The sequence below is a fragment of the Panicum virgatum genome, chromosome 1N (genome assembly GCF_016808335.1).
Source record: "Panicum virgatum strain AP13 chromosome 1N, P.virgatum_v5, whole genome shotgun sequence".
Lineage (NCBI taxonomy): Eukaryota > Viridiplantae > Streptophyta > Magnoliopsida > Poales > Poaceae > Panicum > Panicum virgatum.
The window spans coordinates 12500877-12526626 of record NC_053145.1 but is presented as its reverse complement, the minus strand read 5'-3'; the positions used below and the strand labels follow the sequence as shown (position 1 = coordinate 12526626).

The following is a 25750-nucleotide window of genomic DNA, read 5'->3' as shown; positions in this document are numbered from 1 at the left end:
GTCAGTCACAATACGGCTGTCTCAACCATTCTTCATTACACACTGTTGGTTTTTCCCGGTCATCGCAGCAACAAAGAATGCGGCTGTGGTATAGAACCATGTTCAACCAAGCAAGGTACGTGATGTTGACAGGGCCATATATCGAGCCATCTTGAACTATTCTTGTTGCATATTTACAGTGTCTGGCCGGTCCCATGTGTAGTAGAGTTGCAAAAAGGGAGAATAGGCAGCCAAATGCGCGTGAGGAAATTGGAAAAGGGAAAATTCTACTATTCTTTGAAACTCAAGACTTCACTTAATATATGTTGTCAACTATTCTTTGAAACTAGATGCCTTAGAAGAAGTGCTTTTCTGAAAATGACCGATCCAAAGACATCCAATCTAGTTTTACACTCGCTACAAAGTGAACAGCTCTCCGTAGCATAGAGTCTGATCAAAAGTGTGGGTCCACTTGTCAGGATTGGAATCTACTTTACATCCACCACTGAAAGCTTTTGTGGACCTTGGACCTCTACGCGTATATATGATATAGGTGTACTCGAGTTTGTGCTTATCAAAGACCAACGACATGCAAGTAGATCTTCCAGTACGACATATAAAATTACTGAACTAAATGTTCAATAAGAAACAACGATAAGAAAAGTTAATTAAGCAATTGAAAGCAATGTGCCTTCCATTTTTTTTATGTCGTCTGCATGCCAACATCTTTGTTTATATCAAAATGCCCTTTTTGTGAATGTGATCACCACATGCTAAACTAATCTCTACGTTGATCCTCTTGCGATGTGATAGAAGATGGGGAGTTTCATGAACTATATATTTCTGATTGTTGGTGACTAATTTATTTCTTCCTCTATTTTAGCAAGAAATTGACTGAGGGCCATACTAGTTGAACTCTAGGAAATTAATCAAGTAGCCAAAATCTGATCAATGGCGTGGTACATATTTAGCTGCATTTCATTTATATATGATTTCAAATTCAATCTAAATTAACCCACTTAGTGATTATGTTATAAGAATATTTACGATTTATTAGGTAAAGAATTCATAGAACCCACTACCAAATAATGGGATCATCGTTTAATATTGTTACTGGCATATTTCAATTGATCTTAACAGCCTTTTGTCAGACATGTCATATAACTTGACAAAGAACACATGAGATTTGTTCCTCAGCTTTGCTTCAATCCACAACAAATATTTGATGATGATTGGAACCCACCAACCAATTGACCATAAGCCAACCGCATACATACATACATATATATATATATATATATATATATATATATATATATATATATATATATATATATATATATATATATATATATATATATATATATATATATATATATGCTTCATTGTGCTTTCATGGATGACCGAACACACACATTCATAGGATGTCTGTTTGAATAAGAGGTCGTTCAATTAATTTAAACTATATCTGGAATGTATATATAGGGTAATACCCTCAGACTAATATAAGAGCCCTCTTCTCTATATATGTAAAATATTCTCTTATCGAAAAAACAAGATATAGGTCAGAAAAATTATTAATCCAACACCGTACCATGCAAGCATGATCAACTGCATGCACTTAATTATGTGCTTCCACCATCTGGTAGAATATTGTCACGTTGTGTGCGCTACTTCTCCTTTAAATTAAAGAAGGAAGAAGAAAACTTATATATAAAAGGGAAACAATAGAGGACAAAGAAAGCATACGTACCGAGAGTATGATCAGCGGCGGAGCTTCCGGTATGGCCATGGCCATGGAAATACCTTGTTTTGCCAAGAGTATCTCGTCCTCTTCTACATGTAAGCTTTCTTCAGTATTTTTCTCTACACTGCAGTCATGAATCGAGGCTGAGCTTTGTCTGGTTGAGCTGCGCCACACTACCTCGATCAACTTTAATAATCTGTCCTCCACCACCGAGTATGATTAAGTTTAAAGTGTATAAATTTCTTGAAGAGAAACACAAATATATATGTTTTAGGACACAGATCTAGAATCTAGACATTAATAATGAAGAAGTTCACGAAAATATATACAAGGGGGGCCATGGGGTGATTCAACTAATAGTGTACTCTACTAAGTAACCTGTCAATATTTTGAGTTGACTTTGAGTGTTATGGAGCTAGACTTTCAGATCCTCTGTATCCTTTGTTTTAAAAAGGTGAAGTAAAAAAGAAAATCAAATATAGCCAAAGAGAATATTTCACTGGCCCTATCAGTTAAAGGGGGAGAATATCCAACAATCTCCAAGCTTCCAAAGAGTAGTCCACGGTCTCTGTTCTCTTCAAATATTCCATGCTACTGGTTTGCAAGAAGGTATGCACCATATGCCGCACACTATAAATACCACACCACCTTGCAGCTCGTACCTCCAAGGCACAGCCGCTAGCACTACTCTAGCTCCTGCACATAGCACACATTATATTCTGCTCAAGCTCCAACTGAAAACTGAAAATGGCCAATGATTCCTTGGTTACATCTCGTGTGATTGGAGATGTCTTGGACCCCTTCTACAGCTCCATTGATCTGATGGTACTGTTCAATGGTATGCCTATTGTCAGCGGCATGGAGTTGCGCTCTCCGACCGTCTCTGAAAGGCCGAGGGTGGAGATTGGAGGAGATGATTATCGTGTTGCATATACCCTGGTAAGTTGATCTCCCGTCCATGCGATGTACTCCCTCCGTGCTGGTAAAAGAAGTCGTTTTAGACATGTTTTGGGTCAAACATTGGGAATATGAATCATCAATAACTTTTAAATTGTTGAGTTTGCAAATGTGAAAATTATATGAATAGATTTATTTTGAAAAATACTTTCATAAAAGTATACATATCTCACTTTTCTATAAATATTTTTATAATAACAAGGGGTCAAAGTTATGTTTTGGAGACCGTGTCGTTGTCCTAAACGACTTCTTTTATCAGCACGGAGGGAGTATATATAGTTTCCTAGCTCTCTGTTATATGTTATCGTTTGGAAAAGCCTTGCCCTTAATTACGTATATTGATGAACATGCTTCGTCATCTATGTATATATCTTAATTACGCAATAGTTTGTTGTTGACTACTGTGGATTTTGCCATATACTGTAGGTGATGGTTGATCCTGATGCTCCAAACCCAAGCAATCCGACCTTGAGGGAGTACCTGCACTGGTGAGAGCAGCAGCGCCTTAGCTTGTAGCTAGCTACACTAATAGCATGCTCACGGGTGTTGGCTTGTTGCCCACGTACACTATCTTCATTTTGCAACTGTGCTGGTAACCGTTTGCATCCTCCGTGCATTTAGAGGTGCATGTATTACGCGTGTCAAGCAAGTGGACACACGCACACAAGCCCACACAGTATAAGTTGGTCGCGTATGCACGTTGCGCCAATGGTATGTTGTTTGATTTGATTTCGTGGTAGAGATTGATGATGATGAAGTGTTCCATTCATGTTCATGCAGGATGGTGACTGACATCCCAGCATCAACTGATGACACCTACGGTGAGTACGCCTGCATCAACCCAACAGAGAGGATAGGATATGAGCCTACTTACTAGCTTACAGGTTTCCATGCATGTTGGATATATGGGCCGGGTGTTCTATATATACCTTTTTCTGGCGGCTAATAATAATAAGCTAGCTATTTGAAAGATCACAGTAATGTAGTACAAGTTCAAACTTGAATTTCTACTTGCCTGATGGATTATTAATCTCTACTAATCAATTATATTATATTGTGTGCAAATAATGAAATTAATAAACAGGGCGTGAGGCGATGTGCTACGAGGCCCCTAACCCGGCGACGGGGATCCACCGCATGGTGCTAGTGCTGTTCCGGCAGCTCGGCCGGGAGACGGTGTACGCGCCGTCCAGGCGCCACAACTTCAGCACCCGCGGCTTCGCCCGCCGGTACAACCTCGGCGCGCCCGTCGCCGCCATGTACTTCAACTGCCAGCGCCAGAGCGGCTCCGGCGGCCGGAGGTTCACCGGGCCCTACACCGGCGGCCGACATGCCGCTTCTTGATTGATGATGACCTCGTCGTCTTCTTATATATCAACCGAACTCGATCATTACATTGCACGTATGTACGACGTGCATGCATGGGGTGATCGATCGACGACAACATCTACAGAGAATAATATTGAGAAAATACAATAAAGTAGGCCGTCCATATGCTAGACGCCTATGTAGTTGGCTTCTAGTTCTAGCCTACCGTGCATGTGTTTTGCCCTCGAGATTTCGGCAAAAAAACCTAAAGCCCTTCCTTGTTGGTGTATGATGCGTGTATACAAAATTACAAATACATATATTGGTGTGCCGTTTGTACGCCGTACGCCGCAGGAGTGGTCAAGGAAACAAACAAAAATGCAATAATCATGCAGGAAGATATTATCAATATATATATATATACTATATATTTTGCGCCTGGGACAATATATAATGGCATGAATTTTGCTTCAGTTTTTTTTCGCATTGAATAATATATGCATGCACAGATGTTGAACATGCTGAAAAGTGGATACTGCAAAAAAAAAAAGTGAACTAAAATGATCCGACAAGAGCTGTAACAAATATATTGAAGATCACATACAAACAATTTAAAAAAATCGCGGGCTACAGAATTTAACGGGAGGCTAGAAAAAACGCTATAGCCGCTTTAGCGGGCACTATAGCGCCGCTATTGCTCCGCTATAGCGTTTGCTATATGCTATAGCGCCAGCTATTTCTAGCCGCTACATCCGCGCTATTTTGGTGCTACAGCACGCTATTTTTTTTAACATACAACATACAATGATAAGCACAGGCAATATAAGTTTTATATAGTCATACAGTCATAAAATAAACACATACAGTCATCACTCATCACATGCAGACATAGACTCATAGTTCATAAAAATATAGCCCACACATTTAAAGAGTAAAGACAAAGTCTCATACAGTCATACATGCTAAATTAAAGTCTAAACTTTAAAGTGTGAAGACTTCAGTACACACTTGACACTCCACATCCATAGCATAACAGATCAATGATCACTCACACTCAGAATCAGAACTAGAATTAGATAGCATATCATTCTTATCTTCTTCATCAGAAGACGAACCAGCTGACTCCTCATCCTATAGAGTAGGGATCAACTTCCTTCTCTTCTTGTTCCTAATTTTCTGGTTACGTCCCTTCTTTTTTCTTGTCCTTAAGATGCAGCTGCAACACCCTGTAATGATTCTCCAATTTCTCCTTCCTACTCTTGTTCTCCATCTCCTTCTGTTGGCTCAATATCAGTGATCCACTCATTGTCTTCATCTTCTAAAGCATCAAGAACAGATTTCTTAATGGGATCTTTATCCTTGTTGTCTTTATTTTGCCTCAATTTTGAGTTGAATTTCACGAACACAAGGTCCTCCATTTTCTCATGAAGGAGTCTGTTGCATCTCTTTGTGTGCACCTGCATAGATTTGATTTTAATAAGAAAGAGGTTTGGATAATTGCAAAAATGAACATACAGTGATAAATCGGTAACTCAGTTTCATACTTGGTCATATGAACTCCATCATGTCTCGCAAGCTCAGGAGCTGCATGTCAAATTTAGAATTTTTGCAGCTAACTTTTCTGAGGTTTGGTGAACTACTTTCATGATTCAGCCACACTTAGCTATATTACAAAAATAGAGGACCATATAACTTATTAGTGGATTGTTCTAACTTCTAACTTTCTAGAAATTAATTGCCAAGAGAGAACTTTACAATGAAGGTTTCATACCTGGATCAAAATTTATAGTTTTCCACTGCCTTTTAGCAATTTCTTTGCCAAAGGATCCTTCACCATCCTGATACAACTAAAGCTCTTCAATAATATTGTCCTGAGTGTCTTCATTCGGAACAAGCTTTGTAATGCAAGTTATTACACAATCTCTAAATGTTTCATTCTCCTCTATAACCAACTTGTTTTGATAATAATAGAAAGGGTTCAAAGTAACCGGCCTATGTAAAGATGTCTTCAGCTTACTATCCCATCTTTTGACAATGAAATGAAACACTTCCTGAAACTTACTCTTTTCATTGTTAAACCTCCTAGAGATCTCATTCTTAGCCTCCAATAGACTCCCATACAAGCCCATTGCTGGCACATCACTATCCATTCTCCTCAACACAATAGCTAATGGCTCAAGGGGTTAGATGCTTCATTAACATAATCATTTGCTTGTTATCCTGTGGATGCAGTGCTAGATAAGCCTGCACTATAGAGTAGACCGGCTAATAATCAAATCTCTATGGAGAATAACATGGGGGAGAAGAACTTAATACGCCTTGCAACTAGAAGAACTTGACTGCACTACTTCGATTGGCGCACTGTGGAGAAGAACTTGCCTGCAGTTAGCGCAATGGGATCTGGGCTTCGATTGCTTTCGCTTGGGTCAGACATTGTTGTTGGCTGCCTTCTTGCCGGTGCAGATGCTTGTTGCCGGTCGCAGGTGAAGAAGCTGCCCGTCGCAGCAGCTGTCACTACTACAATTCTGGATTTTGCGAGGCACTTCAAAAAGGCCTCTGAGGCGTACACAAAAAGAAAACACCTCTGTTAATGCCCAGCTCTCTCTCTCTCTCCCTCTCCCTCTCCCTCTCCCTCTCCCACTCCCTCCCTCTCTCCAGTCTCCACCCGCCGCCGCTCTGCTCGACGTCGACCTCTCCCGCTCGAGACCCGACGAGACCCCCGCGCGCCGCCCCTCCCGGAGCCGACCGACGAGACCCGCGCCGCCCCTCCCGGAGCCCACCGCGCGCGCCCCGCGGATCCGGCTGCCGCGCGCGCAGATCCTGGGGTGCGGAGGCTGCTCGCCGGAGCTCGGGCCGGCGGGAGCGGAGCTTGCGGCGGCGCGCTGGCTAGCCGGGGCGGGCTCTGCTCGACGTCGACCTCTCCCGCTTGAGACCCGACGAGACCCCCGCGCGCTGCCCCTCCCGGAGCCGACCGACGAGACCCGCGCGCCGCTCCTCCCGGAGCTGACCGCGCACGCCCTGCGGATCCGACGGCCGTGCGCGCAGATCCCGGGGCGCGGAGGCTACTCGCCGGAGCTCGGGCCGGCGGGAGCGGAGCTCGTGGCGGCGCACTGGCCAGCCGGGGCGGAGTTCGCGGCCGCCGGGCAGGGAGTTGCAGCGTGCATGGGGCGACCGGCGCAGGGAGCGGCTGCGCGACCTTATGGAGCGACGGCCAGCGGGGGCGCGGCGAGCGGCGGCGGCGTAGCAGGTGGCCGGCGGCAGCGGCGCGGCAGATGGGCTCGGCGGGCCTGTCACTTTTTTTTTAATTTTTTTATTTGATTAATAGAGGCGTGCACAAGAACGCCTCCGAAAATGGTCCATTTATAGTGACTATAACTCTGAGGCGTTTTCAAAAAATGCCTCCGAAAATAGAAAATGCACACCTCTGAAAATAAAAATTATAGTAGTGTGTCGCCCAACCAAACCAGCTGCCGACGAGTTCCAGATGTAGCGGCCGTCGCCAAGGTGAGGACTCGTGTGTTGACTGGTGTTGAATGGTGATGTCTAGTGTTCCGGGCGTCTGGAGATGACTGTATGCCTAAGGGGGGCTAATAGTGGGCTGGGCTGTGGCAAAAATCGAATGGGCTTTAGTTTCTTACCCACAGCTACAAAACATTAAATAGCGCCACTATTTACTACATTAACACTACTTTGTTTAGCGCAATCGCGGTGATAGCGCAGATAGAGCAAACATGTGCAATATCGTCGCAACAGCTGCTTCTGGCCTCTATTTTGGCGCTATAGCGCGCTATTTTTTACATTGCATACAAATTAAACTGCAAAATTAAAATATTATAAAATAATATTTATATTATTCCTGCAAAATTGACTCCATATGATATGATGCTACACAGTTATAGAAAGTAGATAATAGAGAAAATTGTATGACACATTTCTCATATACAAATCAATCCTTTTTCGTTAATATGAAATTTCAAGACTCAACAAATGGATTGCATTGTCAGCATGATAAAACCTGCAATTAGATCAATAAAAAATTAAGTCCAAGCTAGATGAGTAATCCTACAAAACAATAAAATGATCAACTTGCAAAATTACGTTCATATATATGGTATAGTCATGCATAGTTGTTTGAAGCAAATAATAGACTAAACAGCAAGATATATTTCTAGGCTAGTATAAGGCAAGCGAAATAGTTAATCATATGGTGTGGAAATACATCAATTCCCTCATCATTCTCAGGGCATGAACTCTTTAGAAACATCAGAATTGATGTGTATTTGATGGTCATACTCTAAGTATGGAAGATGCCCCGTTGGTTGGTGTAGTGGGCTCCTTTTTCGGAAGATGATTGGGACTTGAGGTTTCTACCTTTTAAATACATACCCTAGCCCTGATCGATCATATGCTTTGAGTTTTTGGTAATCATAATCACTGAAATATAATGTAACAACCAGATGACTGGCCTTCCCTTAGCAATGGTTGGACCTATTATTACCACTAAAGCCACAACAAATTGTATCACCACATTCTAAATCAAACCACCAACAAGACAAATGTTACCTGATATCCTTGTTTACCACTAGTCCCAGTTTAGAAGCAGCCCATGCCCAAGATTTTGAGCCACCGGTGCGAAACACAAACGAGATAATTAATACATGAGGGAAATACAGAAAACTAAATATATTTGGATTACATTATATAACTGCATACTATTTTGCAATACTGCAGACTACAATATCATTCATGCTAAATGAACAAATGGAAAACCTTCCTTATTATCAATAGTTTATTATCTAAATACAATCTTCTCTGCAATATTATTTTGAAGTACAATTTTTGCCAATCCATTGAGTCTTTCATATGTCATAGTCCTACTCATGTAGGGCTTCATGAACTTCAATTTTGAAATGTTCTGCAAGTGGAATTGTCATAATGGTAGTTTACAAATTCTATATGCAATAAGGATATTAGGCAGACATTCCCTCCATTTCACAAACTTCAGAATATCAAGAGGGACCATACTTTCGTAGGGATGAAATATTAGAGGAATTTTAATTCAATTTAACATGTATTTTTTTACCATTGATATCAGTATGTTAACCACTCATAAGTTTCACAACAAGATAAGCTCAATTTTCGTACCTCTTGTATTTTTTCAAACCTCCTAGCTAGTGAAGCAATTGCTAGATCAATAATGGGTAAAAAAATTATCAAGTCTAATAGACTCTTTTGGAGATTGTGAAGCAATAGGTGGTGCATCATCGTGTCTCATCAAATCATCTTTTCCTTTTGTTTTTAGTATTTTAAGCTTGGTAGGGAATGCTAACTATCTTGTATGCTAATTCTTTTGTAGATTTTAATGCATTCAGAAAACTGGTTCTCTATACCGCGGGATGAAACCAAAGCACATAGCAGCAAAATCATTATGGAAGCACTACATCAGAAAGGAAGATTAATCAATAGAAAATTGGATTATTAGTCGGCGACTTCATGGCCTGTCTAGCGGTCATCTAGGATGGATGAACATGAGCTCCAAGACAACGAGAATCACAATGGTTGGGGAGGCAGGGGGATCATGGCAGTCCATTTAAGGAGGAGAATGTCGCTCGAGTGAATCGTCATTGTACCCCATATGTAAAGATAATCATCCACATTGTTCTTCACGAAACATCCGTATACACTGTGCTTCAAGTGATAACCTCATAGATACTAGCACCACCAAAAAAGGAAACACGAAACACAATAAACTGTAACATCCGGTCCAATTTAGATATGGTCCAATAGTGGCCTATGAGTGATGTGTACACATATTTAGTATCACATTACTAGTTGAGTAAGGGTGGAGCCAACTTATAAGCTCTTTGGCTTGCAACCATAGCACCTTCGGGTTAACCCTTTTACGACGAAACGAGGACGAAAGCGTAGCTGTGATGCTATGTGTAAGCAGGCTCACCCCTCGAAAGAGTTGGGCTGCGCGGCGTTGGGGGCGGAGCTTTGGAGGCATGATAGAGATTGCTTTGCTTGGCATTGTCGAATAGCAGCGGTTGCATTGACCTAATTTTAGGATTAAAGGAGGGGGCTGGTGCACGGTAGAAGGCTTGCGGTCGATATAGATGAATTCCTTCAAGGATAATACCGAATCTTTTATATCAGATGACACCTCCCGTTTTAAAATTTTCAATTTAGCATAGAGGTGGAGCTCGTTCAAAATTCAAAGAAAAAAGTTCAATTTACTCCCTTCAAGTAACCAAAGTCTAAATAACCCTCTAAACTATAAATTGGTTCAATTTACCCCCTAACCATGTCATTTAGTTTATTTTACCTCATAATATAATCTGTTTTTTATTTCTCCATACATAAGTTGAATTTTAATCTCAAACTCAAATTTTGTAGAGTAGTAGAGGACATCACAATACATATTAAAAAATTATTATAATTTTTTCATATTTATTTTTCATATAATGTTGAACTCAAATAATTAATTTATTATGAAATATCATAACCTATCAAGATAATGATAAAAAAATATGATATATCATCTTGTAAAATTTTAACTTAAAACTCTACCTATGCATGAAGAAATAAAAAGATAAATTGTATTAAGGAATAATTTGAATCAAAAGGCATTGTTTGGGGATAAAATAAACCAAACAATAGTATCCGGACTTTTTCTAAACTGAAATTTGAAGAAAATATCAAACCCGTCCATAAGATTTAAATTTGAAGCCAATTCAAGCGTGGCGTGGAAGCACGCGCCTGCATCACGATAAGCTTACTACACGCACGAGTTTCATCTTCCCACGACTCCAGAAGCCCATACTCCAAACCAAACACGTCAATTATAAACATCGAGGTGCGCGAAGCCAAAGCGTCCAAGCAACCGCTTCCTGCTCCTCTGCCCTGCTGCTCCTCCTCGCTCCGCCCTCTTCCACCGCCCGATTCGATCCCGCGCCGCCGCGCCATGGACCGCGCGGACTTCTCGCGGGGCCGCCTCGCCGTGCTCTCCTCCCACCTCGCCGCCGGCGCCGGGGAGGCGGCGGGGCTGGAGAGGTCGCCGGTGTCCGCGGCGGCCCCCGGGCCACGCGCCGGCGCGCTCGCCGTGGTGGACGGGAGGACCGGGAAGCGGCACGAGGTCAAGGTCTCCGAGGACGGCACCGTGCGCGCCACCGACTTCAAAAAGGTACCTGCTCTAGCGAGCACGAATTGACGGTGGCGCAGTGCCGTGATCCGCGGGGGTATCGGAGTTTTGGGTGCGATTTCCATCGTGAAGCTGACTGGCTTGCTGCGGGGACCGGTTGGATTACATTTAATAGTTTGTTGCGGTTCGATTGTGTCAGCCGGTTCAGTAATTCTGATTCGGTAGTTGTAATCTGTGAATTTACCTATCTATGCACAAATCATGATTGGTAGCAAAAGCTCGTTGAATTAGCTGTGCGAGGCATAGCTCATTATAGGTCCGGCTCAAGTTGCTCTGTGGTCTGTATAAGTAGAAACTTGAAACTAGTACTACTAAGAAAGTCATTTCCACATCTCAAAACTTGGGTTGGTTGAATACAGGGCGCAGTTGCAGATATTGGAGCAATAGCTGATTTCAGTTGAGTCTAGCTGAAGTTGCTCGGTATTCATAATTGTAACTAGTTTCTACTAAGGCAGTCGTTATTCGATTTCAATGCTTCAGTTGACTGAATTGTATGCTGTGGTTCTGATGGTGCTTGAAGTCACCACCTTAATTCTTTGTTATTCCTGCAAACATCACACTGTTAGTTTGTCCATGAATTAGTTTGAGATGTAGCACCATAATATCTAGAAATATGCTACTTGCATGAACATTGGACTTCCTGTGATTCTTCCTTTTTGCAACAATATAAGGACCAGGCAAAGGTTAGATGCTGATCCTTTTTGAAATATTTTGCAGATAACCACCGGAAAGGATGACAAAGGTCTTAAGATTTATGATCCGGGTTATCTCAATACAGCTCCAGTTCGTTCATCCATCTGCTACATTGATGGGGATGAGGGAATCCTTCGCTACAGAGGATATCCAATTGAAGAGTTGGCTGAAAGCAGTTCATTTGTAGAGGTGGCATACCTCTTAAGTAAGTTTATTGGCCTTGTTTTTTTTTCCAGTTTACTGTCTGTGTAACCCTGCTACCTTGCAATTGTTTGGCTGACTAATGTGTTGTATTCCCAGTGTATGGGAATCTACCTACTCAGAGCCAACTGGCGAGTTGGGAATTCGCAATTTCACAGCACTCTGCTGTTCCCCAAGGACTTCTGGTATGGTTTTGTATCATTCGTTTTAGAGCTTGATATGATTGCAATATATTTAGTTTAATTTTTGGTTTCGATCTAGATTAAATACTAACAAGTTGTCACTTTTAATGTTGGCAGGATATCGTACAATCGATGCCTCATGATGCTCACCCCATGGGTGTTCTTGCCAGTGCAATGAGTACCCTTTCTGTCTTTCATCCTGATGCAAACCCTGCTCTTAGAGTAAGTATCCTGTCAAAATGCACCCATTGAGACATATGATTGTTCGATTAGTTCAAATATAATTAGCTGGGATTTTGAACCATTAGCTAGATTTTTATGTTTGAATATAATGTCCTGTACATTCAGCGAACACACTATACTGATGTAGGGTCAAGATCTTTACAAGTCGAAGCAGGTGAGGGATAAGCAAATCGTGCGAGTACTTGGGAAGGTATGCCTGGTCATCTAGTTCCTTTAGTTAATGATATAATGTTTAGAATATTCCTCCAATCAAGAGATCATGCAAACTTAATAATTGTTTCTTGATTTTCGTATGCCTTTGGCTTGATTCCTTATATTTGTTCAGGCCCCAACGATAGCAGCTGCTGCCTACTTGAGATTAGCTGGAAGGCCTCCCATTCTTCCTACGAATACTCTTTCTTATTCAGAGAACTTCTTGTACATGCTGGACTCTTTGTAAGTTGCATTGCCTTGAATACTATAAACTTGCATTTAGATTGTGCCGTGTGCATTTATTTTCCATACATTTAACTCAAATTCCATGACTTTAATGTTGATGCAAAATTTCTAAACTAAATAATTTTTCAGGGGTAACAAATTATATAAACCAAATCCTCGACTTGCGCGGGCTCTAGATATCCTATTTATTCTGCATGCTGAACATGAAATGAACTGCTCCACTGCTGCGGTTAGGCACCTTGCTTCAAGGTAAAACACTTACTAAATTCACCGCCAAGCAGTGAATATGGAACTGTTTCCTAATGAGATATACTTTGTATATAGTGGTGTTGATGTCTTCACTGCTCTTTCTGGTGGTGTTGGAGCTCTATATGGTCCACTGCATGGTGGTGCAAATGAGGTAAACCATATTGAACTTTGCTCCCCTATGGGTTCTTGCATTCAAAATTTTCCACATGTTTCTGCTGCCATCAGAAATTAGGCCGAAAGTATCATTTGTGATAGTTTTTCTAGAATCATCCAAATAAGGTTATGCTTTTTGTGCTTATTTAACCTTTTTGGTTCTTAACTATCAGTTCAGCATGATTTCTTTTTTATATCTTGTCAAAATGAAACTATCTGGCATCATAGCAATAGCTGATGTTCCACTGTAGCTTCTAGATATCATTATAGCTTAACATGTAGAAAGGTGCTAAATGTTATTTTTCTGTATGACAGGCAGTACTTAAAATGCTAAATGAGATTGGAAGTGTGGAAAATATTCCAGATTTCATTGAAGGAGTAAAGAACAGGTGACTATCACTCTTATCTGATATGCATTCTGGTGTGTGAAGTTTTTAAGTGAAAATATTCAGTTTGTTACCTTTTTATTGCTCTTGACTTTTTCTTACAAGATTCATCCCTTCGTTCATATTTAAGGAAGAGGAAGATGTCCGGTTTTGGCCACCGTGTGTATAAGAACTATGATCCTCGTGCTAAAGTCATCCGGAAATTGGCAGAGGAGGTTTTCTCAATTGTGGGGCGGGATCCACTTATTGAGGTTAGTTTCATCTGTTTTAACCATAGTTCTTATCTCAATTTTAATTTGTGAAATTTTGGTTTTACTTTTCTTGCAATGTGGATTAATGAGGACATTTTTCCCTGACCATAAAAAAAGGGTGCTAAATGATTGTTATCTTGTTATGTGTAACTTTTGAAATACTGCAATATGGGCCTTTCTTTTTTTCATGGTAGAAAGTTGAACCGGTAAAGCTGAGTAAGATGGAGTGAAATCTACTTGCATCTGAATCTCAATGATCTAATAACTTGAGATTTAGTTCTCTGTAGTTCTCCACGTTTCTTAATTTAGTGGTGATGTTGCTAGGCCATATGGTTGGCAATTCAAAACAGTTTATTGTTCGCAAGCGATATTTGGTGTACTCTTAAGCATTTGTAATTGGCCATTTTGCTATTTAATTATTTTGCATCTCATAAATCCTGAAGATACTCAAGAAAGGGAGGCTTCATCTCATATTCTTAAAATGAGAATTCTAGACGATGTTGCTTTTGTGTTCTACTGGAATAGTTCCTTGGCAAAATTAACTGGGTAGTCATTATGCGCTGTCAGGTTGCCATTGCTCTAGAGAAGGCAGCGCTGTCGGATGAATATTTTATCAAGAGGAAGCTGTATCCCAATGTGGATTTCTACTCTGGACTAATTTATAGGTACAACATTTAGAATCGACTCTTGCTTTTCTTTAGTTTCTTTTTCCTCTTGGTTGGTAATTGGTATCGCAGTTGTTAATATGGTGTTGGTTCAGGGCAATGGGATTCCCTACAGAATTTTTCCCTGTTCTGTTTGCCATTCCAAGAATGGCTGGTTGGCTAGCACATTGGAAAGAGTCACTTGATGATCCCGATACTAAGATTATGAGGCCCCAACAGGTCAGTATATCGCAAAAAAATTATCTTCTAATGTTACTATCTTTGTTTATGAATCTGATGTGAACTCACAATATGAGTCATTAAGCTGATAAACGCTAATGACAAATTCCCGCCTGACCATTAGCTTCCAAGACTTTGTTTCGGTAATATATTTCAAAAAAATTTAGAGCGTATATTGGTGTCGTGCAGTTTGGTAGGCAAGATAAACCAGGTTTTTGCATACTCCAACATTGTTTCATCTGATCATGATGTTTGTTATTTTTTCAGGTATACACAGGCATTTGGCTGAGGCATTACACCCCTGTCGGAGAACGAGTGCCGCCAAACCAGAGTGAGGAACTTGGCCAGATTGCCACCTCAAACGCGACAAGACGCCGCCGTGCAGGTTCTGCCCTGTAGAAGAGCTGCAACATGCAACGGCCAGCATACACAATAAACAAGGGGCCCCTTTTGGGCCCCAAAAAAGGGCCAGGGCACCTGAACTTAGTTGGAGGTGTATACTTTCTGTTGTCAAGTTTATAGGCAATAATAAACTGTATCGTTACTTTGCAAAAACTGTCACGAATTTTCCCTAGGATAAATGAAGAGATACGACCAGTTCCCGGTTTTTGCTTTTCTGTTGTAAATCGTCTCTCCAGGATTTCAAAAAACTGACGTTTTCTGGATTTCAAACAGGGCATCCTTGTGACATCACAATGGATAACACACATAAGCAAAAAGGAGCGTTGACGACCTAGGAATAGACTAGCAATTATGCCCGCAATAATGCCTGTTGTTGCAACGGACAAAGTTGGTATATATCGGATACCTATTGGTATCCATGTTTTAATTTGTAGGGATCTATATGGTCAAGTCGTAGATTGAGGGGCTAGTTTGACTCGCATACGGGATGAACTAAGGTCAATTTGTTAATAATACAAAACAGATCGAACTGAACAGACCAAACAAAAAATTTAGATGGAAACCTTAATTACTTTAGAATTAGAAAAAATAGATAGCACACAACTAATATAAATTTTACCTAGATCTACATGAGACCACCAATTTTTTGCCCTTCCACTTCGTGTACAAACCGGGCGAGGTATTGATTGTCTGAGTTCCTATTGGGATCCGGATTGATTTGTTCAAGATCTGATTAGGATTCCGATTCCGATTGGTTTGGTCAAGTTCCAATTAGAATTTTGATTGAATGTACTATATATTACCTCTGTCCTACGCTCCTTGTGTATAATATTCTTCATAAATGTACCATTATACAATGGTTTTTTTCTTTTTTTTCTTGTTAACCGTCTCCTTACTTTCTTTTAGCATTTTTCTTCTCCTTTTTATCTTATATTCCTCCATCTGCAGAAGACGGTGGCCCGAGGATGAGCGCGATGGCGGCTAGCCGCTGGAGAACGAGCTGTCGAGCTCGACGGTGGCCGGAGAACACACGTGACAGTGAGCAACGGTGGTCGGCCGGGCAGCGCTCGCGACGGTGGCCGAGCGGCGCTCGTACGTGACGGTGGCGACGGTGCTGTGGCCGGCCGGGCACCGCTCGCGACGGTGGCCGGACGGACGGCGCTTGCGACGGTGGCTGGTCGGCGCTTGTTTTGGTCAGGCTGGTCGAGAGGTCGGCGTGCTCACGTGCGCACGATGGTCGAGAGGTCGCCGTGCTCACGTGCGCACGATGGTCGAGAGGTCAGCGTGCTCGCCGAAATCGCAGGATGGTTTTGGAATAAAGGCTGAGCATTAGCCGGCGTATGAAAGGAGATCCGAAATCTTAGGATGTTCAAAAGTACTCCACGCCAGGCGTAAAGGATGAATGTATGGAGGTGGCCACAGATGCAAACCAGCATTAAAGGGACGTAAAGAATATAGGATATATGGTGGCCATAGATGCAAACCAAGCATTAAAGGGACGGCGTACTATCGTTGGCGTCTGAACGAAAGATTTGGCGGTGCATAAATTTGTAAGATTTGTAGAATCATGAACGGAGGGCTAATCCGACTCGATACGAGATAAATTAAGACCCACCTACCAACAACACAAGAAAGACCAAATCAAAAATTTAGATGAAAATCTTACTTGCTTTAGAAATAGATATAGATAAAATGGGCTAAAGACATTGCTCACGAACACAGACAGTTTCATGAGGACGACAGATTATCTGAAACAAAGGATGAAATGAGCCCCCCTGAGAGGATGTCTCATGAAACATAACGTCTATTGGCAGGAGTAACAGTTTCGAAAAAAAAAACTCCATCCCAAAATAAATGCAATTTTAAGACTAGACATACAAGCCAATGTATGGTATAAAATTACCAAAATACCCCTTATCTTTTATGAAAAGAATATAGATAATATCTTGTTTTTTTATAAGAAGCCTATGGAAACTCTTGTCTTTTATAATAGTTGGGTCAAAATAGCACTCTTTCATGGGACAAATTTTAAACTCTAGATATGCAATTATTTTGGGACGGAGGGAGTATGCAATACATCTCTGTGCTGCCCTATTACATAATATAGTAAAGTTTGCACAGTGAAAAAGTCGATACAAACTAAGCAAAGCTTAATGTTGTAATGGGGAGTTCTTTCCAGGCGGCCGATATTTTACTGACACAAACCAGAGATCTGCTAGCCTGCTAGGTGACTGAAAAAAGTCGATACAAAGAAAACAAAGCTTAATGCTGCAATGGGAATTCTTTCTGGGCGGTCCAAATTTTGCTGCCACAGCCAGAGATCTGCTAGCCTGCTAGGCAACCGAGCCTTGCGTGGAGAACGTCCACCTGGAACTGGCTGGCATTGGTCGAGGAGATGCCGAAGCTTTTTTACTTCGTATGAAGGACATGATATGGCTGCACAGGAGGCAGTAAAGCATAGTGAGACAAACATACATTTTTGCATAAATAATCAAGCTGACACAAGAAAAGAAAAGGGTACAAGTATTGAAATGCACCATCCATAATGGACTGGTGAAAGATCTTGACATAGATATGAATAAAAAAATAAAGCTCCAGATCCTGAAAACTCTACAGCTCAATAGCCAAATTGTAACATTTTAAAATAATATAAACATTTGTTTATCTAGAACAATACAGATAAGAAATGGAACTTACAGTTGTAGATACATTTTGCATTCAGTGACGCCTTCTGTCTCTATGTTCATCTCTAGAATAGCGATCTTCACGATCCCTCCTTGAATTGTAATATGAGCCATCATCATGCCTTGACCTCTTGGAATCATGGATATCCAGATCTCTAGCTCCGCGACGGCCATGCTCTTCATGCATTCTCTCATCACCTCTGTTCTGGTGGCCTCTGTATCCCTCTTCTCTAACTCTACTTGAGTTCGGGTCATACCGATCATCTTCTAGTTTTCGTTTGTAGTCTCTCTCCACACCATTTCCACCTTTCCTTCTATCTTGGTCTCTCTCCCTCAGTCTCACTTCCTCCCTCTCTCGCTGCCTTTTCTTCTCCATCTCTATCCTCTCTTCCTCCTGCTGCTTTTGCTTCTCCAGTTCTTTCCTCTCTTCATCCCTCTGCTTTTGCTTTTCAAGCTCCTTCCTCTCCTCTTTCTGCCTCTGTGTATTCAGCTCATCTCTTCTCCTCTCAGCTTGACTCCTTTTCCGTTCCTCATAGCTATCTGCACTCATGTCAGACTCACTGCTGCTGAGGCTGCTGCTGTAATCTGAGCTCTCGCTTGAGCTAGCAGCTCTTCTTTTCGCTGGCACATCCTTTTTTGCCACTGCAATATTCAGTTGTCTTTTCCTATCACGGGAATAACCATCAGCTTCTGAATCAGTATCATGCCGCTTGCGCTTATCAATGTTCTTTCCATAGTTATCCTCCTTTTCTTTGATTTTTTGTGCTTGCTTATCTTCCGTAGGGTTATGATGGTACAACTTTTCAAGTTTTTTCTTTGCTTCCACACGGGTATCTGAATCAGTCTCAGAGCCATGGCGAGAGCTTTCCTTGTACTTTATGGGCTTCCCATCATCGAAGTAATGGCGAGAGCTATCCTTGTACCTTCTCTCTCTTGGCTTCTCATCCTCAAAGCTCTGACAGAAGCTCTTCGTTGGTATCTTCTTTATCTCATCACGATTGTTCTTCTCGGGTTCTGTTTTCTTCCTCCCATAATCACTATCTGTATCAGACTCAGAATCATGGCGAGAGCTCTTCACTGGCATCTTATTTCTCTCATCACGACTGTTCTTCACATTTTCTGTTTTCTTCTTCCCGTGGTCACCATCCATATCAGACTCAGAATCATAACGAGAGTTCTTCACAGGTATCTTGTTTCTATCATCACGATTATTCTTTGCATGTTCTATTTTCTTTTTTCCATATTCATTATCAGTATCAGACTCAGAATCATGACGAGAACTTTTCACTGGTATCTTCTTTCTCTCATCACGATTGTTCTTTGATCGTTCTGTTTTCTTTTTGCCATAGTCACTATCTGTATCAGACTCAGAATCATAACGAGAGTCCTTTCCACGTCTTGCCTTCTTCCGATCAGTTTCGGAATCATCATCATCTGAAACAAGACGAGTTTTTTTGTTGTGTTTCTCTTTCTTCTTCCCATCATAATCAGTCTCTGAATCATCTTCAGAATCATGGCGAGAACTCTTCTTTTTCTTCTTTGTTTTCATGTCACGTTCCTGTTCTGAATCTGAGTCATACTTGCCCTTCCTTGAACTTTTGCTCCGACTCCTTTTGTCACTCACTTTTTTCTTTTTGCTCTTCTTCGCATCCTTCCTGCCATCTTTCAAATCCTTGCCATCCTTCTGCCCAGCAGTATCCAGGTCCTCAGAATACCTACCAGGTACAAGCTCCCCAGATTCCACATCACTTTCTACGTCCCCCTTCTTTACATCCTCAGCGTCCAGTCCAAAAGCAGCCCTCAGAGTCTCAAGCTGCTTCTCCTTCCGTGCCGCAACATGGTGGCTTTGTGTGTCGGTAAACCTGAGAAGGCACCAAGATGTGATCAGAACTTAGTTACCATAAGCAAACAGAACAAACAAATTACAAACTGTTAACATAGTGAAAGTGAAAGTGTGAAACATACACATCTGAGCAGCTAGGAACTGAAGAAATGATAACCACACAGAATACACATTACAAACACACGAATATGTAAAGAGAAGCTATGATTCTCATGCGTAAGCCCTGAGCAACAATTCTGCTTCAAAAAATGACATAACTGTAACACTAAATTGTATGTGAAGGTATTGCGAAGTATTTTCCATTGCCTATCCTGTTCAGCAGAATGTCATCCCAAGGAAAAATATAATTACAAATAAAAATGAAAAGACAACTTCTCACATGTGCACAGCTAGGAACTAAAGAAATCACAGCATAGAGATAGCAAATGCAAGAACATAAAAGCAGAAGCTACAATTCACATACAGAACTAGCTGCATTTGATAATTTCCACATCCAAGCACCTGCTAAATAGAATGGTGACATGATCCTAGAAAATTAAATGGAGGCATCCAACTAAAAAAGAATTCTACGTGGAAGTATTGCAAGCACCTGGTGCAGTGGTGCCATATATATATATATATATATATATATATATATATATATATATATATATATATATATATATATATATATATATGCGATGTAACCGACAAAAACTAATAAACACTATAAAAAAGCAAACTTGTCAAATCTGCAAAGGTACGACTGCAGAAATGGTAATCACACAGCATTACAAATGGCAAACGCACGGAACATAAGCAGAGGCTACAACCCTCACACAGAATCTAATGCTAGGCAGTAGGTTCGCTTCAAAAATGAAGTAATAATCTCCCAAAACCAAATCATTTGAATCTTATCTAGTTATTAGGCGAAACAAAATCTAGCTACTGCTAAATAATTGCCACCGGTCCTCCTCTGCGGCAGTTTCAAAACCCAACACGAAAAGGAGACACCTGATCTCAAATTCTATTAAGATGCCAACAAGTGCGTACCCTCTGGTGCCCGGTAGAGACGGGCGTCCTCCCCCCGCCTCCTCGGCCGCGGCCGCGGCCGCCGCCTCGGCCTCCGCGGCCGAGCGCGCATCCTCGACCATCAGCTCGATCTCGACCTCCGTGTAGCCCTGCTCCTCGAGGGTGTCCCTGAGCACGAGCAGCTTGAGCTCGACCTGGCGCTTGCGGTCGTGCTCGAGGATGTCCCTGTTGGGCTTGCGCATCCCGCCGAGCCCGGCGCCATCCCCGGCGGCGGCGTCGGGGAGCGGCGGCCTGTGGGGCCCGCCCGGCCCGCCGGTGGAGCGGGGCTTGATGAAGAACTTGTTGGTCTGGACGTACCCGTTGGTGCCCGACCCCCGCGCGGTCTGGAGCCCGATGCCGTTGTACATCGCGGCGGGTGGGCGGGCGGGCGAGGAGACGCCGGCTGGGGTCGGCGACGGCGGAACCCTAGCTAGGTTTTCGGTCGGGGTTGGGGCGGGCGGGCCGCGGCGTTGTGTCCCACGGCTCGGGCGTCAGATCCACAATTCGAGTTGGGGAGACGATGGGGGCGGGGGTTGATTGATATTCTGGTGGTGGGCCCGAACTCGAGTCGGTTTGGCGGGGGCCGCACGTCGGTGTCTGATTGGGTGGGGGGGGGGGGGGGGGGGAAAGGTGATGGTGCCGAGCTGCCACACCACGGGCTTCCACTTCCACAACAAAGGGATGGTCCAGCCGAGAGCTAGGCCACTGCGGTTTTTTTATTTTTTTTATTTTTTATTTTCTTTTTTTATAAAAATATACCCGGCCGTCCGGCTGCCGGGCGGCAGAGACTTAAACACAAAAAAAAAAATTGCAGACAAGTCTCTGGGGCCGGTCGCCCGGCAGCGGGACGGCCGGCCCCCCTAGCCATCCGGCAGCTGGGCGGCCGGCTCTACCACCCCTATATAAGGGCTGACTGGTCCTCCCACCTCTCATTTGCATCACTACAATTCCAGAAACAAAGAAAAAAGAGAGGGAGGGAGAGAGGCGAAGCCCTGCCGGATTTTCGAGCCGGCGACTGCAGATAACCAAAATTCTTCTACGAGATAAACCCTTAGAGAGGAGTTTTGGTTCCATACACAAATGGCTTCACGAGATATTCAATGTGAATCCAAAGACTCATTTCCTAACCGTTCAGACTGTGACAAATTGGGGAACTGAAGGGGATTTCTGGAAATTGATGCTTATAGCAAACACCGAAGAATGGCGGACTTACATGCAAGCAACTCTTGACCGCGGGTGGCCTCTTGCAATGCTAATTCAGATTCACCAGAAGGTAGGCCATTTCGGTGAAGGATCAACAAGTACATCATCTCATATGAACCAAGCAGTGGAACAAGAAAATGAAGATCAGAACATACATGCCACAGAACCTGAGCCGCAAGGTATAGCTGATCAGGTAGGAGAAAAAGAAGATCAGAACATGCATGTCATTCAAACTGAGCCGCAAGGTTTAGCTGATGAGGGTGAGCGGATACCTGGAATTGTGAAAGCTGTACAGAATGAAGAACAAGAGGCTCGAATGATGGAAGAATGTGGGGGACTCATTAGATGATGAGAACTACCCGTTGCTAGGTGAATGGAGAGGCAAGGGTTTTGGAAATCCAGTGATACAGGATATTAGGAGTAATGAGTACGAATACAGAGAGAATGAGGTCGTGCAGGGGGCAAAGTATTCTAGCATTGAAGCTGTGAAAGATGCTGTGAAGCTTTGGGCTATATCGTTGAGGAAGGAATTCAGAGTTGTCAAGTCTAACAGTAAAGAATATGAGGTGAAGTGTGTCAATGGCGATTGTACATGGTGAGTATATGCCTACAAGGGCAAGTACAAGACACACTGGGAGTGTTCAATTGTTACACCACATACATGTAAATTAACTGTTGTTGTTTAAACTCACCGTAACATCACATCCACTTTTTTTGCCAAGAAGATGTATGGGGTGATTCTGGACAAAATTGATTATGAGCCAAAATTGATAATTAGGGACATTGACGACCGTTTTCAATACAAAATCAGTTATGCAAAGACTTGGCGGGCAAAACAAAAGGTGTTTGAGATGAGATTTGGCACATATGAGGCATCATATGATAACTTGCCTCACATGCTGTCAGCAATTGTGCAGAGAAATCCTGGAAGCGCGGCTGATACCTACATTGTACCGAGTTTAGATGGGGGACCTGGGTTTCTGCTTCGTGCTTTCTTCTTCCTTAGTGCATGTGTGAGGGCATTCATGTATTGTCTTCCTGTTCTATGTATTGACAGCACATTCTTGACAGGAAGATATAAGGGGACAATACTGACAGCAATTGGAGTTGGTTGCAACAAGCAGGTGGTTCCCATCGCCTTTGCTTTTGTTGAGAATGAGAACACAGAGAGCTGGTACTGGTTCCTTGAACGTGTGAAGATTCACGTTGTTGCTGGAAGGCCTGATGTTTGCCTCATCAGTGACAGATATGCTGGTCTTCTAGCAGCAATAAGGCAACTACATGAAGGAATTCGAGGACAGCCTCCTCTATAGCCAGATGTTGTGAGTAGGTGGTGCATAAGGCATATGGGTGCAAATTTTTTTGAGCACTTCAAGAATAAGGAACTTATGAATTTGTTCAAGAGATTGTGCACTCAGAATCAACAGCGGAAGTTTGATGCATTGTGGCAGGTACTAGATAACATGTGCGCCGAGCTGCTAAAGGAACAGACCTCAACCTCCAGCCGGAGACGTTCCGGCGGCGGACTTTTCACATAGTGAATTAAGGATGCACCTAAGGAGAAGTGGTCAATTCTATACGACACTGGTAGTCGTCGATATGGGATCGAGACAACCAACCACGCAAAGTGTTACAATATGGTAATGCGTCATGTTCGTGGATTTCCTCTTTGTTGGCATAGTTGAATTCATCATATACGGATGCAAAAGGTACTTCAGAGAGCGGTACCAAGCAGCTGCTGTCTTACTTAATGATCCAGGTGTGACTTTTGTAATAGGGTCACTAACTACATGAAAGAAAAGATTGAAAAGGCTCAATATCACAGAGTGTTCTCTATGGGCACAAAGGATCAAAGGTTTGAGATTTCATGCAAGGACAGGATAGGGCAGGGTGTCCGCAGACAAAGGGTCGTTCAGGATTGCTTGATAACGCCAGAAGGCAAGGTTTTTTACAGATGCAAGAAGCCACAACTTCTTCACTTACCATGCTCCCATATCATTGCGGCATGTTTAGAATCTGGGTTGGATCCTGGGGTTTTTGTTTCACAATATTACAGAAAAGAAACCGCTGTGCACACTTGAGGCCATGAGATATATGGCATAGGCAGTCTGGGATCATTCACTACACTAAATATCTCTCCAATGTACATTCCCAATCCAGATGCTAGGAGAGGGGTAGGTCGACGGCAGACACTTCGTATCCGTAATGGAATGGATGAGTCTGAGGCAGGAAAGAAGAAAAAAAGATGCAACCTGTGTGGAGCAGATGGTCACACTTACAAGAAGTGTTCTAAAATGCAAGAAGATAATGCTGGTGCTGAAGTTGGACCTTCTGGAAATCCCACCGATGGATTGCCTCCGGAGTTTGGAGCCCGTCGCGTCTAGATTTCGTTATGTGTGCATATATATTTGAACCAGATGTATGGATATGTATTCCGACCTGTATGTGATAATTACATTTCGTTATGTATGGATATGTATTTGCACCAGATTGTAGCATGTAATATTACGAAGGTATTGTTCCGTGTTTGAATTGTTCTGTGTTTTGCTTGATTTGAATTGTTTTGTGTTTTGCTTTATTTGAATTGTTATGTGTTTTGTTTTATTTGAGTTGTTCTGTACTTTTCAACTCTCCTTGACGAATTATGAAAAAAAAATCAAAGACTCTGCTTTTACAAGATGAGAAGTGTTCATGCATTTAATAGATATTCCACTGTACGCTCCCTGATTATATATATATGATGGTTGGAAGAACAATCCAAGAACACAGAAGAGAGTGGTAACTCAAAATTCATATTTCACTGGAAAAACTGGAAATTGTACTGAAAATAGAAGGGTAGTTACGAATCATAAATTTTCGGTTTGCAATACAGTTTTGTAAACAATGCTATGATTACAAAGCAGAGGTCTAAGGCGTTCGTACTGCTAGATACTTTAACAATGAAAATCATGGCATGTGCAACACGATAATCTCGTGTTGTGAGTAAACCTAACATGCCTTAGGAAATGTAAAATGCAGGAATTACATGGTGGTGCTTTACTGAGTGCACCGGGGATATTTTCCCTTCCTAATAGCTTCAGACCCTGCTTCCTTAGCACGGCGGACCCTCTCTCGCTTCCTCTCTCTGTCAGCTTCACGTTCCTCTGCCTTCTGACGTTCCACTTCTGCAATCCTCTTTTGAATGTCTTCCTGGTTTTTCTTGCGCTTCTCCTCCATCTGTTCTTCATACAACATTCGTTGCCACATTTGTGCAGCTCACCTTGCTTGACGCTCCACGTGGTCCTTATCCTGCTGAGATTGCTCGGTGTCTAACCACTGCACGAAATCACATAGAGGCGGTGGAGTCTTTCCCCAAATCATGTTAGAAGTCATTACTAGATCAGAAAGTGACAAACTCTGAAAGTGTTTTGTAGTACATTTGCTCGGTCCTTGCCGTAATGCTTGGGTGGGTCGTACTCGTAATTCTCGCACATGAAGAATCTCTTGCCAAAGTCGCCCCCAAAACCCTTGATTTCATTAGTTTGCACAATGATCCGCAAAAACACATAGGCACCTGGACTCCTTGGGGGACTGTTTCCGTCACCTTATTCCATGGAATGTACGTGGATCCTGAGGATGCCATGGTGTTGAGCCCTGGCAATCACAAGTGAGCAATCAGATTGCTAATATACTATATCAACACTAATCATTATCAGT

The 25750-nt window shown here is 42.3% G+C and overlaps 3 protein-coding genes across 3 annotated transcripts; 2 read left to right on the top strand and 1 right to left on the bottom strand.

The window, feature by feature from the left end:
• Positions 1-2473: 2473 nt before the first annotated feature.
• Positions 2474-4027, top strand: LOC120653314 (protein FLOWERING LOCUS T-like). Its single transcript, XM_039931078.1, has 4 exons — positions 2474-2665; positions 3110-3171; positions 3464-3504; positions 3768-4027. Exons 1-4 carry the CDS (start codon positions 2474-2476, stop codon positions 4025-4027), a joined length of 555 nt encoding a protein of 184 aa, XP_039787012.1.
• A 6826-nt stretch (positions 4028-10853) lies between these two features.
• LOC120655191 (citrate synthase, glyoxysomal-like) lies at positions 10854-15489 on the top strand. The gene is made up of 13 exons (XM_039932935.1): positions 10854-11174; positions 11910-12090; positions 12186-12271; positions 12386-12490; positions 12639-12701; positions 12837-12946; positions 13079-13198; positions 13274-13349; positions 13667-13740; positions 13868-13988; positions 14556-14653; positions 14749-14872; positions 15140-15489. The coding sequence occupies exons 1-13, from the start codon at positions 10956-10958 to the stop codon at positions 15269-15271; spliced, it is 1509 nt and encodes a 502-aa protein (XP_039788869.1). The 5' UTR covers positions 10854-10955; the 3' UTR covers positions 15272-15489.
• A 1802-nt stretch (positions 15490-17291) lies between these two features.
• LOC120655190 (zinc finger CCCH domain-containing protein 13-like) lies at positions 17292-21347 on the bottom strand. The gene is made up of 3 exons (XM_039932934.1): positions 20834-21347; positions 17972-19820; positions 17292-17710 (listed from the first exon to the last, which is right to left on the bottom strand). The coding sequence occupies exons 1-2, from the start codon at positions 21217-21219 to the stop codon at positions 17993-17995; spliced, it is 2214 nt and encodes a 737-aa protein (XP_039788868.1). The 5' UTR covers positions 21220-21347; the 3' UTR covers positions 17292-17710; positions 17972-17992.
• Between the last annotated feature and the right edge of the window lie 4403 nt (positions 21348-25750).

Bases quoted from the DNA above. Each gene is read 5' to 3' on its own strand.
- LOC120653314 (XM_039931078.1), top strand. From the start codon at position 2,474: ATGGCCAATGATTCCTTGGTTACATCTCGTGTGATTGGAGATGTCTTG. The intron at 2,666-3,109 runs GTAAGTTGATCT...CATATACTGTAG, and splicing joins ATCGTGTTGCATATACCCTG to GTGATGGTTGATCCTGATGC. The intron at 3,172-3,463 runs GTGAGAGCAGCA...ATGTTCATGCAG, and splicing joins TTGAGGGAGTACCTGCACTG to GATGGTGACTGACATCCCAG.
- LOC120655190 (XM_039932934.1), bottom strand. From the start codon at position 21,219: ATGTACAACGGCATCGGGCTCCAGACCGCGCGGGGGTCGGGCACCAAC. The intron at 19,821-20,833 runs GTACGCACTTGT...GTGCCTTCTCAG, and splicing joins TCTCTACCGGGCACCAGAGG to GTTTACCGACACACAAAGCC.
- LOC120655191 (XM_039932935.1), top strand. From the start codon at position 10,956: ATGGACCGCGCGGACTTCTCGCGGGGCCGCCTCGCCGTGCTCTCCTCC. The intron at 13,199-13,273 runs GTAAAACACTTA...CTTTGTATATAG, and splicing joins GTTAGGCACCTTGCTTCAAG to TGGTGTTGATGTCTTCACTG. The intron at 14,873-15,139 runs GTCAGTATATCG...TTATTTTTTCAG, and splicing joins AGATTATGAGGCCCCAACAG to GTATACACAGGCATTTGGCT.